Source organism: Giraffa tippelskirchi, chromosome 7 (assembly GCF_054371585.1).
Source record: "Giraffa tippelskirchi isolate mGirTip1 chromosome 7, T2T-mGirTip1v1.2.pri, whole genome shotgun sequence".
NCBI lineage: Eukaryota > Metazoa > Chordata > Mammalia > Artiodactyla > Giraffidae > Giraffa > Giraffa tippelskirchi.
Window position 1 is genome coordinate 91,508,462 of NC_137281.1, and position 12,214 is coordinate 91,520,675.

The 12,214-nt window shown below is 40.7% G+C and overlaps 2 protein-coding genes across 11 annotated transcripts in view; one reads left to right on the plus strand and one right to left on the minus strand.

Moving 5' to 3' along the window:
* Positions 1 to 7,192, plus strand: part of SLC12A6 (solute carrier family 12 member 6) — a 94,422-nt gene extending 87,230 nt beyond the window's left edge. For all 9 annotated transcript variants that reach the window (XM_081507010.1, XM_081507014.1, XM_081507018.1 and 6 more), the window contains 6 exons: positions 502 to 671; positions 1,437 to 1,568; positions 2,168 to 2,275; positions 2,472 to 2,656; positions 3,050 to 3,183; positions 4,152 to 7,192. In XM_081507010.1, the coding sequence (XP_081363136.1) occupies positions 502 to 671; positions 1,437 to 1,568; positions 2,168 to 2,275; positions 2,472 to 2,656; positions 3,050 to 3,183; positions 4,152 to 4,243 (821 nt within the window). In that variant the 3' untranslated portion in view covers positions 4,244 to 7,192. The remainder of the gene's footprint in view (positions 1 to 501; positions 672 to 1,436; positions 1,569 to 2,167; positions 2,276 to 2,471; positions 2,657 to 3,049; positions 3,184 to 4,151) is intronic.
* EMC4 (ER membrane protein complex subunit 4) lies at positions 7,029 to 10,547 on the minus strand. Of its 2 annotated transcripts, XM_081507024.1 has the most exons (5): positions 10,400 to 10,547; positions 9,967 to 10,081; positions 8,155 to 8,308; positions 7,653 to 7,813; positions 7,029 to 7,404 (listed from the first exon to the last, which is right to left on the minus strand). In XM_081507024.1, exons 1-5 carry the CDS (start codon positions 10,483 to 10,485, stop codon positions 7,369 to 7,371), a joined length of 552 nt encoding a protein of 183 aa, XP_081363150.1. In that variant the 5' UTR covers positions 10,486 to 10,547; the 3' UTR covers positions 7,029 to 7,368. The 2 variants fall into 2 exon arrangements, with proteins under 2 accessions (XP_081363150.1, XP_081363151.1); XM_081507025.1 differs by lacking the exon at positions 7,653 to 7,813.
* Positions 10,548 to 12,214: the final 1,667 nt, after the last annotated feature.

The following is a 12,214-nucleotide window of genomic DNA, read 5'->3' on the forward strand; positions in this document are numbered from 1 at the left end:
GGTCAAAAAGAGTCAGACATGACTGAGTGAATGAGCAGACAGAGCACAAATAACTATTAGTAGTAGTAACTGATTCTGCTCACCTCCTCCAGCCTCACATAATGTTCATCAGCTGTTTATCTTGCCAAGTCTTATGTTAGGAATTATCTCTGAAATTGTCATATTTCCATGTGTGATCTCCCACATTGGCATTCTCACAGGAGTTGGAGGAAGTGTTTTTCAGCAGCAAAATCTCCCAAATTCACATACCCCCCCCTTAGAAATATAGTAATCAGAATACACCTAGTGATGTAAATCATGGGTCTCAGTCTAATTCTGTTAGCTACTCAGATTTTTATTAATAACTTTTGTTACTTGATTTGGTATAACCTACTGTATAAACAGGACACCCTACTCGAAGGACTGTAAAAGGCCGTTACCCTTTCTTTGCTGACATGGTAGGAAGCAAGGCAAGCCTGAGGATTCATCTCTGCTTATCCCAATTCTCTATTTTTTCTCTAGGCACAGTTCGAGTGACAACTGCTGCCCACCTGGCCCTGCTGGTGGCCAAAAACATCTCCTTCTTTCCCAGCAATGTGGAGCAGTTTTCTGAGGGCAACATTGATGTGTGGTGGATTGTGCATGATGGGGGGATGCTCATGCTATTACCATTCCTACTGAAACAGCATAAGGTATTTTGACACCTTTTTAAAAAAAGTCTCTCTCCCTCAACTTCTGTCCTGGTTGGTTCATGAGACAGTTTTTTCCTTTCATTCTATAATGTTGGGGCTTAGAAATGTTGGGGATTATTCTTGGCCTTCCATGATCCCAGGTTCAACCTTATGAGAAATAGTTTTCTGTGTAGTTAATATCTAACCATCTCCAAGGGAAATTCAGCAAGTTTATTAAGCTCCATATGAGCCCTTGTGAAAAAAACATTAACAAGTGAACATGTCCTGTTAAAAAAGAGCAAAGTGCTGGAAACCTAAGAGGTATGTATATGTGTCTTGCTCATCCTTTGGTAAGACTGAGATTTAAAATAGTAAATATAGCCAGTGTCTGTCTTGGCTTGGCCCACCTCTCCCTTGAGGTATTTTTTTTCCTGTTCTTTTTGTTCCTTAATAAACTTTTTTTTGCCATAGGAAAAAAAAATAAATAGTATAGTCTGCACAGTGTCATTAGCATGCTATCTGACTAAAGCACCATATTAATGTATCACATTCTATCTTTTCCATTTTGCCAGTTTTTTTCTTGTTATTAAATAAAAACTCTTTTAAACTGTATTTAATGTGTTCCATAGTCAAACTTCTGCCCAAGTACAATAATATAGCAAGTAAGAAGCAAGGAACAAATACCCTGATACTATTCAAGGTTGTTCTAGGCCAAAATGCCATTTGAATAGCTCTTTTTCTGCTTCCTTGCATTTAATTTCCCATATATATATGGTGCTTTCTCAGGTGTGGCGAAAATGCAGCATACGGATCTTCACAGTAGCCCAGCTAGAAGACAACAGTATTCAGATGAAGAAGGACCTGGCCACCTTCTTATATCACCTTCGCATTGAGGCAGAGGTGGAAGTGGTAGAGATGGTGAGAAAGCTGAGTTTGAGATCAGAGAAGCTACCCTTCCCCCATGTCCCACCCTGTCATTCTAGAATCTCTTCTAGTTTGGGAATTTCTTCAGCTGCAAATGTGGATTAATCCCTTAGTTCCAACAAAACTCTAGTATATTGATCTAGATAAGTATAAGTGCATATGTGGTGTGTATTTGGTGGCAGTTTTTAGTTTTGCTTTCTTGTTTATTACATAGTCCTTCTATTTCTGCCAGAGTCTTGTCTTCTTAATACAGTTTTATTGTTTCATATATTAATGCTAAAGTCACTAGCTTCTTTTTTTTTTTTTATTAACTTGGCAGTATTAAAATAACAGGATTTTGTGTTTTATGTTTCAAGTAAACACATATGTAATTGTTAGATTGTGGAAAAGACTCTGAGCTCTGGATTTGATCTACAGGCTACAATATTGTTTTATGTAGCTCAATGACTGAACAAAAACTGAAACCTAGGTTGATATTGTGATAGTTGCTCTGGTTTAGTGAGTGGAAACGAAAGTATGTGTTTCTTTTTCCTTTGTGCTTATTGCTTATTCCTTGAAGCTTATTGTGCTTATCTGTGTGGTCTGTACGGCAGCACGACAGTGACATATCTGCTTACACTTACGAGCGCACCCTGATGATGGAGCAGAGGTCCCAGATGCTGCGGCACATGCGCCTGTCCAAGACGGAGCGAGACCGAGAGGTGAGGCCGCGTCGGCCTCATCCTGGCCTGGGAGGCCTTTCACTGAAAGGGATGAGGGTATTCTTCTCACAGCAGGACAGATTCTTTCTCACTCGCTTTATTAGTTACTCTACAGTAACCACATTTTAAACTAATTAAAGATGATGCATGAGAGAAAACAGGTATAGTGTTCATAGCTGTGTTGGGTCTTCCCCAGGCACAGCTGGTGAAAGATCGGAACTCAATGCTACGACTGACCAGCATTGGCTCTGATGAGGATGATGAGACAGAGACTTATCAGGAGAAGGTGCACATGACGTGGACGAAAGACAAGTATATGGCATCTCGGGGACAAAAGGCCAAGTCAATGGAAGGGTTTCAGGACCTGCTTAACATGCGTCCGTAAGTTTCCAACTCAAACCTAACATAGTATCCCCGTTAGTGCCACAGATGTGACTTTGCTTGGGTACACAGGATGGAATCTAGTCTTCATTTCACCCCAGATCCAGCCATCTTTCTGTTGTTTGCCTATGCGTACCAGCCACCAATTAATATTGTATACAAACTCACCATCTTTCTTCCTGTCCATACTGTGTTCCTGGTATAAAACAAGCAAACACAGAATGAGAAAACCTATGATATCAATATTATAAGGCAGTCATTTGTTCATTATGTTACTCATATTCAAAGCAAAAAACCTCTAATATCTCAAGTTTTTTAGAGTTGACAGTATGCCTTAGTTTTCTCTTTGCCATAACCCACTTCTGTTTCTAACCCCTCACTCTTCCCTTCCAGGGACCAGTCCAATGTGAGGCGGATGCATACAGCAGTGAAACTCAATGAGGTTATAGTTAACAAGTCCCATGAAGCAAAGCTGGTTTTGTTGAATATGCCAGGGCCACCCCGAAACCCTGAGGGTGACGAAAACTGTATCCTTTCTGAGCAGAATTGCTGGCAGGGAAAATCTAAAATGTGTTTTAGATGAGACACTAAGTAACTATAAAGGTCACTGTCTGTGACTTCCCCTCATGAGAAGGGAAGACTGTTAAAAGTCTCAGGCAAGGATCCTTACTAAGTAGTGATACTATGCTTCTTTGGGGGAGTTGGATGTAATGTTCTCTGAACCCTTAACAGATTTTTTAGGTGGTATATCTGTACAATGCCTTTTAACGTTCAGTATATAGAACCATTTCTGATCATCTTAGAAATGGAACACCATATCCTTTCCCCTCTCCAGGCTCTTCCCACTTCACAGAGTCTCTCTCTTCTGGATGAAGTTAGGGGAGAAGCTGTTAAAGGGGAACTTCCTCTAACTGAGGAGAAAGGACAGGGGTTCATCCTCATACTCTAATTCCAGGACTGTTTTTATGGGACCCCTTCAGCACTGAAATAGCAAAGACTGGTCCATTTCTACAAGTACCATTAAGGAAAAGAGATTAAAAGAAAACAAAGAGTAAATCATCTGTATTTCAGTGAAAAAAAAAAGAAGTGGCAGGGGAAAAATGTAACTTGAGGAGGTGCACTTGGAAATTACTTGGATTCTCTCTTGGAATCTTACAAGCTACCCTGTTGTGGCTTTTTCTCCCTTTTGGCTCATTTACTGTGTGCTAATAACACATTACTTGTGGGTTTCCCCCATTTTAAAATAACAGGAAAAAAAAGCTATCAAGTGGGTAAGAGTTTTGCATTGATATTATTTATGCCAAGAGACTAGATCCCCAGATTACTTCACAGAACTGAATTGAATCCAGAGTTCATACTTCTCCAGTTCTGACTATATAATAATAAAGCCTGTTGATTTTTCAGCTTTGTAGTCAGATAAACTCAGATTATCCTGTTGCCAGGTGGTAAAGAATGCTCTTTTCCTATTTACTTGTCTCCTTGACAATTTCTGAAGACATGGAGTTCCTAGAAGTACTCACTGAAGGACTAGAGCGAGTCCTTCTTGTCCGAGGTGGTGGCAGTGAAGTGATCACCATTTATTCATAATCTACTCCTGAATGACTCTGCTTGGCCTCACCTTCTGAAAAGGCTTCTATCCTCCATGGAAGTGCCAGCTCTTCATTACCACTCCCATCAACTAGAGACCTGTATTCTGTATACGTCATGCTGAACTCTTAATGAGCTGAGCCTCAAGTCCTTGTGCAGGAAAGTACAAACCGATCTGTTCTTCACTACCATATGACCTGCTGTCCTTAAAGAAGCAGATCTTCCCTCAGCATCAGAACAATGCTCAAGTCCTACAAGCCATGCCTGTATCAGATGAAGGCAAGTTAGGATGAACAAACTAAACCAATAAAATAAATTGGTAAAAGAGATGCTAGAAATTCAACTGAAGTCAAAAGGCAAATACACAAGTACACATCTAACATTAAAGATGAGTCTTAGAAGTCATGATTCAATGATGACACCATGGGGGTAACAGCCAGAGAGAGACAGCCTCATCATACTAAGGAATTCATGGCCAAGTACATGGGGATCTTACATCTTTCTGTAGGTAACTGTGGCAGGCCAAGATGAAAACTTTCGTCAGTGCCTCCACTGCTCTCCAGGACTCTTAATTTGATATTAGGGTACTAATATGTAAAAACTGAAACATGGAACTGCAGCCTCTACTTCCTCCGAAACAAGATTCCCCCAAAATATGTTTAGGTACACATACTATATTATATATTTCAGCTGTTTTTCAAAACCCATTGTGTGGTTAAGATTGTAATACAGGCACTGTTACCATGGAAATTGTTTTTTAGAAGGTTGAGTAAAAATTCTTCTAGGTTCTTTTCAAATGGACAAACTAAGGGAACTCCAAAAGGTATCAATCAAGGTCTGCATAAATACAGTCTGTAGTTACCTATGTGATACGGGCAAAATACATAAGCTGTTATCCAAGAAACATAGATGATAATGCATATCGACCAACAGATCCTCCTTTCCTTCTCCCTTTTATGTCCTCTGGGTTATAGGCACAGATCAAAAATCATAGGAACAAACGCTAGGAAGACTGGCAAAAATCCTTCCCTAAACCTTTGGACTATCCTTCAAAGGGGGAATCCAGCGGTGGAATTTGAAGTTTAGAGCCATACTCCTTCCATAGTGCCAAAGTTACTGAGCTGCTGCTATTCTTCTTACCTGCTTCACTGAAGTGGTGTATAATTGGCAATGGCCTGATACAAGAAACTTCTTTAAGAAACCTGTGGACTTATTCCCAAAGCCATAGTGAAGACCTGAGGCATGCGCCTCAGTGCTCAAAGTATGAGTATTTTTTTTTTTCAATTCTTCATTCTGACTGCAGAAACTTGGATCTGTACTAAAAAATTATCCAAGTTAACAGTCTTTTGCTATTTGTTTTCAGAAAGCTCAAAATGTGTCAAGAAAATAACTTGTGCAAACTTCGCTTATTTGCTAACTTAACGATCACACAACATCTGACTTTCAAGCATAGGGAAGCTACTCTGTGTGGCTGAGTGGTAATTTATGTGAAGTCTTCATTTATTTTCAGGATAGGTAGGGTATTTCTATCTTGCTTGTATTCATGGCTGCTTTTGAAATTCATTTTATGAATGATAAATAGTGCCACTCTGATTACCAGTAGGATATGGAGCAAGCTGCTTTGCTCCAGTCTGCAGACTATTCTGACCCTTATGGACAGAGGAGAAAAACTCTTCAATATGACTTAAGAAATTTGAGTCATTTTGATTTATTCCTTTTCCTCTTCTTTAAATGTCCAAGCTTAGTCAGGTAGCCTGTTGTAAGTCTTTTGGTTTTTTTTCCTGCTGGTTCCTGCAGAGGGTAGAAGCATTGTTTACAACTTCCATTGCAACACTCCGTTGCTGAGTCGAGTCCAGCAGTAGCAGAACAAGTCCCCGAGGACCCAAGCTATTAATGACCCATGCTCTAAAGTCAGCTTACCCAGGAATTCCTTTATATTTACACACACCTCTGGCCAAAGTGATATATATGTATTTTTTTCCATATAGAAAAAATGTGGGCAGAAAATAAGGTCAGTTTTTAGAAGAGCTTTTTGTGGCTGGAGCTCTGTAAGAATCCTTTAAAGGGATAATGGAATTAGTGGCTGCTAATATAGCCCCTACTGCGTCCCTAAAACAATCACTGTTACATGGGGAAGTGGTTATTGGGCCAGACTTAAACTCATCTCTGCCTAGAACATTTCATGTCTATGTGTCACTTATGTTGTCTACAAAGCGTCGTCTCTTTTAATCACTGCAAATAAAGCAATACTGAAAACTTGACGAGAGAATGCATCTTAGGGGAGGGGGCTTTGTGTTTTAAGCAGGAAGTAAAAGGAAAGACATCTTCCTGCTTTTTGAATGAGATCCAGCTTTTAAGTCTTAGCTATGACTTTACCAGGGCAGGTTATGACAATATTCATTTTCTAATTGCTGGCCCTCTGCATTGCATAGCTATCTTAAAACTGAAGTTTGAATCGCAGCATCTGTTTGACAGGTTCCCAGTTCCTCTCGGGAGGGAAGATCACCACTTTATATCTTCCGTTGCCTCAGATTCCTGTTGCCCCAGCAATCCTGCCAATCCTTACTCCCCCAAACGTGTTAAAAATCCATTTTTGTGGATATTAAAGTAGCAATTACACTGTAAGCATTTTATGCGCTTTTTGGTCTGGTTTATTTTTCTTTTCATCATGTATGATCTGAATTCACATCTTCTGCAAGTATCTCCAACAGTTTTTATGTCCCAGCTTGTATTAAATAGAAGTGAAATATTAAGAAGAATAGATTTAAGGAAAACTTGTGCAACGTTTTTTAAGTATTGTTCTCAACCATTTAATTTATTAAAAGGAGATGCTGCTGTGGTTCTTGATTTAGCAGCAACCATTCTTTTGTTTACATAGTCATAGTTTTATTTGTTGTTTTGCTCTATACTGGAAACATAAATAAAATTTTCTACCTTATTTTCAGTCAAGAGTTGTGGTACAGTTTTTTTGTGTTTGTAGTGATACATACATTGTCTTTCACCATGGAGAAAAAAGCTTTTGGTTCTTTTCAGCAGGAGATAATGTTAAGGGTTAATAAGCTGAGAAGGAGCCACTGGGCATAAAGAATCCAGATATATAGGTACCAGGTGCTTCTTTCTTAAGTTCACAAAAGCAGTCCTCCTCCACTGAACTCCATCCTCTGAGAAACGAAAAAGTAAATAGGTTGATGGTGAATGAGTGTTGAAATAACTTCCTGAATTGAGTACTTACTACTTTAACCACAAGCTCTATTTTACTTTATCTTTTAAAAATAACAACTCTCAAATTCCTAGTGGATCTTATTTAAGAAATGAGCTCTAATAGCAACTGTGATCCCCCACCATCAAATAGGTCAGCTATTTACTGTACATTAGAGCTGCCCCAAATTTAACTTTCCTTTTGCCTTACCTCGGGGGGTTCAATGAAGGCTAACCAATCTGATGCATGTGTAGGCAACAGTCCCATTGACTGGCACTTATAAACAGCCAATGCCAAACCCATAAGGTTCCCAATGAGATACACCAAACCCTGAAGAAACTTCTGGCTTGAACTTTCTAGCATCTTGAAAGCTGTTGGGGTAACAGAAAGTGTCAAAAACCAAAACAACTTTTTCTTCAGTATGAATCAGGCCATATATTAATGTAAATAATACAAACAGCCCCATACTAAGATAGCAAATTAGAACCATTAAAGGTGAACAAAAACCCACAAGTACCATTTTCCCCTCCATGCCACCACCACTGCCATCACCACCCTGCACACACTCTTACTGCAACTAGCCAAGAGCAAGCTGTGCCAAAGATTTACAGTGAGTTTTGCCCAAGAATTTGCCTGTGATTCTTAAAGCTTAGTTAGGGTGCATTATTATTTCAAGAACACTTACTGGCAAAAAAAAAAAATAAATACTTACTGGCTGAAATGGCCATAAGTGCCTGAATGGGTCGCCAAGCCATCATACACACCATCATAGTAGGGAAGATGGAGATTGTATTGCCTGCCATGTACATGATGAAGAGGTTCATGGGAATCTGTTTCAGGGGACCCAAGGCAATGTCCCAGCAGCGCTAAAACAAAACACAGTTTTAACCACTGATTACTATCCTTAGTTCCACCTTTACCATATCACTGACGTTAAAGTCAAATGAACACAATTCCCAGTTCTGTGCTTCTGAGCTAACTCCTCAATTCCACCACCTCTGCCCTTCTCTCACTTTGCCACAGGAACCTTGCTTGTCTACTAAAGATAAGACATCTTCACTATTTTATGTTTTTCCCTATGGGTTTTCCAGATACCATTTTTTCCCCATGACTTTAGGTAAAGAAAAGACTTCCCTACTCTTGTTCTTATACTTCTGCACCTATCATTGTCCCATGTACAACTGAAGAACTAGATAAAATCCACATAATGGTAGATCAGCACACCTTATTTACTAACAGACAAATCAAGATATATAAGATGTGAATGACATTATTAACCCAACTGACATACAACACTGCACCTAACAGATACAGAATTTACATTCTTTTGAAACACAGATGGGACATCTACAAAAACTGACAACTGAGCCATGGAGAACATGTCAATAACTCTCAAAGAACTCAAGTCATATAAAGCATATTATTTGGTTATAATGTAACTGAGCTAGAAATCAGTAACAAAAAGATAACTAGAAAATTTTTCCTGTCTTAGAAGGAACAAATGTGCTCTAAATTATCCACTAGTCACAGTAGAAATGTCAGGGGAAAATATAAATACTAACTGATAACAAAAATACCATATATTAAAACTGTAAGACCCAGAGCTTTGAGAAATTTACACCTTAAATACATATTAGAAGACTAAAAGTATCTAAGCAACTATTTCAAGAAATCAGAAGAATAATAAATTAGACCCAAGGAAATGGAAAGGAAGGAAATCAAAGTGAGAGCAGAAACTAATGAAATTTGCTCTATATCAAGAAAGCCAAAGGGGCTTTTTGATAAGCAGTATTAAGGCTGAGAGGGAAAAAAGTGTCAGGCACTGTTGCAGGCACTTGGGAGACAAACATCTTGCTCTCATAGAGCTTAAAACCGTGAAAAGAAATAATAAAATATATGAATGATATGGAGAAATATAAAGTAAGAAAATAAGACAAGGAGTACCATGAGGGTAGACTTCACTACAAAAGTAACATCTGAGAAACATAAAGGTGATGAGACAGCAAATCATAAAGGAATCTGGGGGAAAAAGGGAAGAACAAGTACAAAAAGCCTGAAATAGTTGCCTGGCATATTTAAGAAGCAGCAAGGAGGCCATTCTAGGGACAGAAGTGAACAAAAGGGAAAGTGGTAGGAGATGGAGTGACTTAGACTAGGATGATAGATTAAAGCAATAAGAAATAAGATTTTTAATCTATTTGAACCAACAGACTACTCTGACAGACTGGATGAGTGGTCTAAGAGGTACCAGAGTAGAAAAAGGACTTCAACTGGAATGCACTGCCCCAATAGATAATTTTCAACCTACTTCATTATACCTTATCTTCAACCGTCTTTTATTTTTCCAATTAGCAATTTGGAGCTGATACGGTCAACTAATGTAACACTTATCTCAAGCAGTTTAGCTACCAAATATTCGGGATAAGGGCCATCTTCAGTAAGATATCCATGTGCTGCCTGGAAGAAGGTAGGTGTGTAGCTCAGAACCGGCCCAAGGACTATGGTTACAGCTATACCTCTGTACCTTCTCCACTAGGATCCGGTCTGTCTCTTGAACGCTGGTATCAGGCACTTGCTTGTCCAAGTAACCAACTGGGTACAGCGAGTCTCCCTGGCCACCGCCTCGGTCACTTCGGCCCCTACAGACCAAACCAAAAAAAACTAAGGCTGTAGCCTCCCACACTTCATATCCCACATTTCCTGTTCTCATCATAGGAATAAAGATCCTCAGATGCATCTACCTACACTAGACCAAGCCCTCCCGTGGTTTCGTTAGATCCTGGCCTACTGGGAGGGATGAAATAAGCATCCTTTGGACACAGAAACCTCCACGGCAGAGAAGCCGTCAGCTCCCCAGGAGTCGTCTTTTTAGAGTTGTGCCTGAGGGCTCAGGTCCTATTCCTCTGGGGTAGTTCTACAGTGAAAGCTCTGATATCGAGCTTTGCCCAGCACTTCACCTGCTGCCTCCTCCAGGTCCGCTCAGTTCAATCGCCCACTTGAAGCGCCGGCCTCGGTTAGCCACCAGACTCCCTTGGGCCGTCATGGCAACGGCCGCCTACCAATGCGGCAAAGCTCTGAACCAAAGCGTAGCCGGACCTCAAGCCCAAAGACGTCAGCGACTTCTTGGGGTCACTCTGTAAGACCATTTCCGGCGCGTAACTATAGACGTCACTTCCGCCTCGGAAATAGTCCCGCGGCCAATTGGTGAGTGAGCTTGGTGCTGAAGGGTGTGTTGCGTCTTCTCTTCTTTCTGGATAGTTTCTGGGTTTTTCCTGACCTGTGAGGTGCGGTTTATGGGACAGAGGAAAGTCTGTACTGACTCTGCGTTAGAAGTTGAAGCCAAGAAAGTGAAGTGAAAGTCGCTCAGTCGTGTCCGACTCTTTGCGACCCCCATGGACAGACTACTGGAGTGGATAGCCTTTCCCTTCTCCAGGGAATCTTCCCAATCCAGGGATGGAACGCAGGTCTCCCGCATTGTGGGCGGATTCTTTACCAGCTGAGCAACCAGGGAAGCCCAAGAATAGTGGAGTGGGTAGCCTAGCCTTTCTCCAGCGGATCTTCCCGATCCAGGAATCGAACCGAGGTCTCCTGCATCGCAAGCAGATTCTTTACTAGCTGAGCTAGCTGGGACGCCTTGAAGGCAAGGGCTTCTGTAACTTTTACGCCTTCTTGGGAACACAAGTTCAAATCTCTGTTTATATCCATATAATCTCTTTATATGCGTGGTGAAACCATACATTGTGTGACTTTGAGCGAGTTATTTAATGGCTTCTGAGTATTGAATGTCCACCGTATCTCAGGAGCTTTGTGTTTATTATATTCTTTAATTCTGACAGTAACAATGCGTCGTAGATGGTTCTGTCCCTGCCCTGCACAAAACCTGGGAGGCCTGTGGGCGTGTTAAGACTCTTGGGCTCTAGATTCAGTTTCCCTTTGAGTCCTGCCTTCGCTACTTAATTGTGTGATTTTGGGGCAAGTCAGATTCTTTGTTTTCAAACCTTTTCATGCGTACCTGCTTTCAAGGCTTGTTCTGAGTTTAAATGGAGTGCTTACCACAAATACATTCCGTGTTTTTTATTTTATTTTAAATTTTATTTATTTATTTTTGGCTGTGCTGGGTCTTTGTTGCTGCATGTGGGCTTTCTGTTATGAGGAGCAGGGGCTACTCTTCTGTTGTGGTGCTCTGGCTTCTCACTGCAGTGGCTTCTCTTGTGCAGGAGGACCTCCAGGGCCCAGCCGTCTTCAGTACTTGCTGGGAATGGGCTCAGTAGTTGTGGTGCAGGGGCCTCGTTGCTCCTTGGCATGTGAGATCTTCCCTCATCAGGGATGGAACGTGTGTCCCACCCACTGGCAGTCTGACTCCTAACCACTGGACCAGCAGAGAAGTCCTGTGTTTTTTTAACATCACTAATCTCCAACATTCTTCCTAGTGATTGGGTTTTATATTTAATTATATGCCTATATCATAATTAAACGTATTACCAGATATTTAAGTTGTTCACTGTTTTTCTCCCCGTTTATAACCAATATTGCTGCCATTGTCGTTCAAATCATATACTCCTTCCCTTTTAAAGTACTCCTCTGCTTGGTATAAAATTTTTTAGAGTGCTCATGTTCATGCTCAGTGGTCAGTCTTATTCAACTCTTTGTGACCCCATGGACTGTAGCCTGCCAGGCTCCTCTGTCCATGGGATTTTTCCAGTCAAGAATACTGGAGTGGGTTGCCATTTCCTCCTCCAGGGGATCTTCTTGATCCAGGAATCAAACCTGCA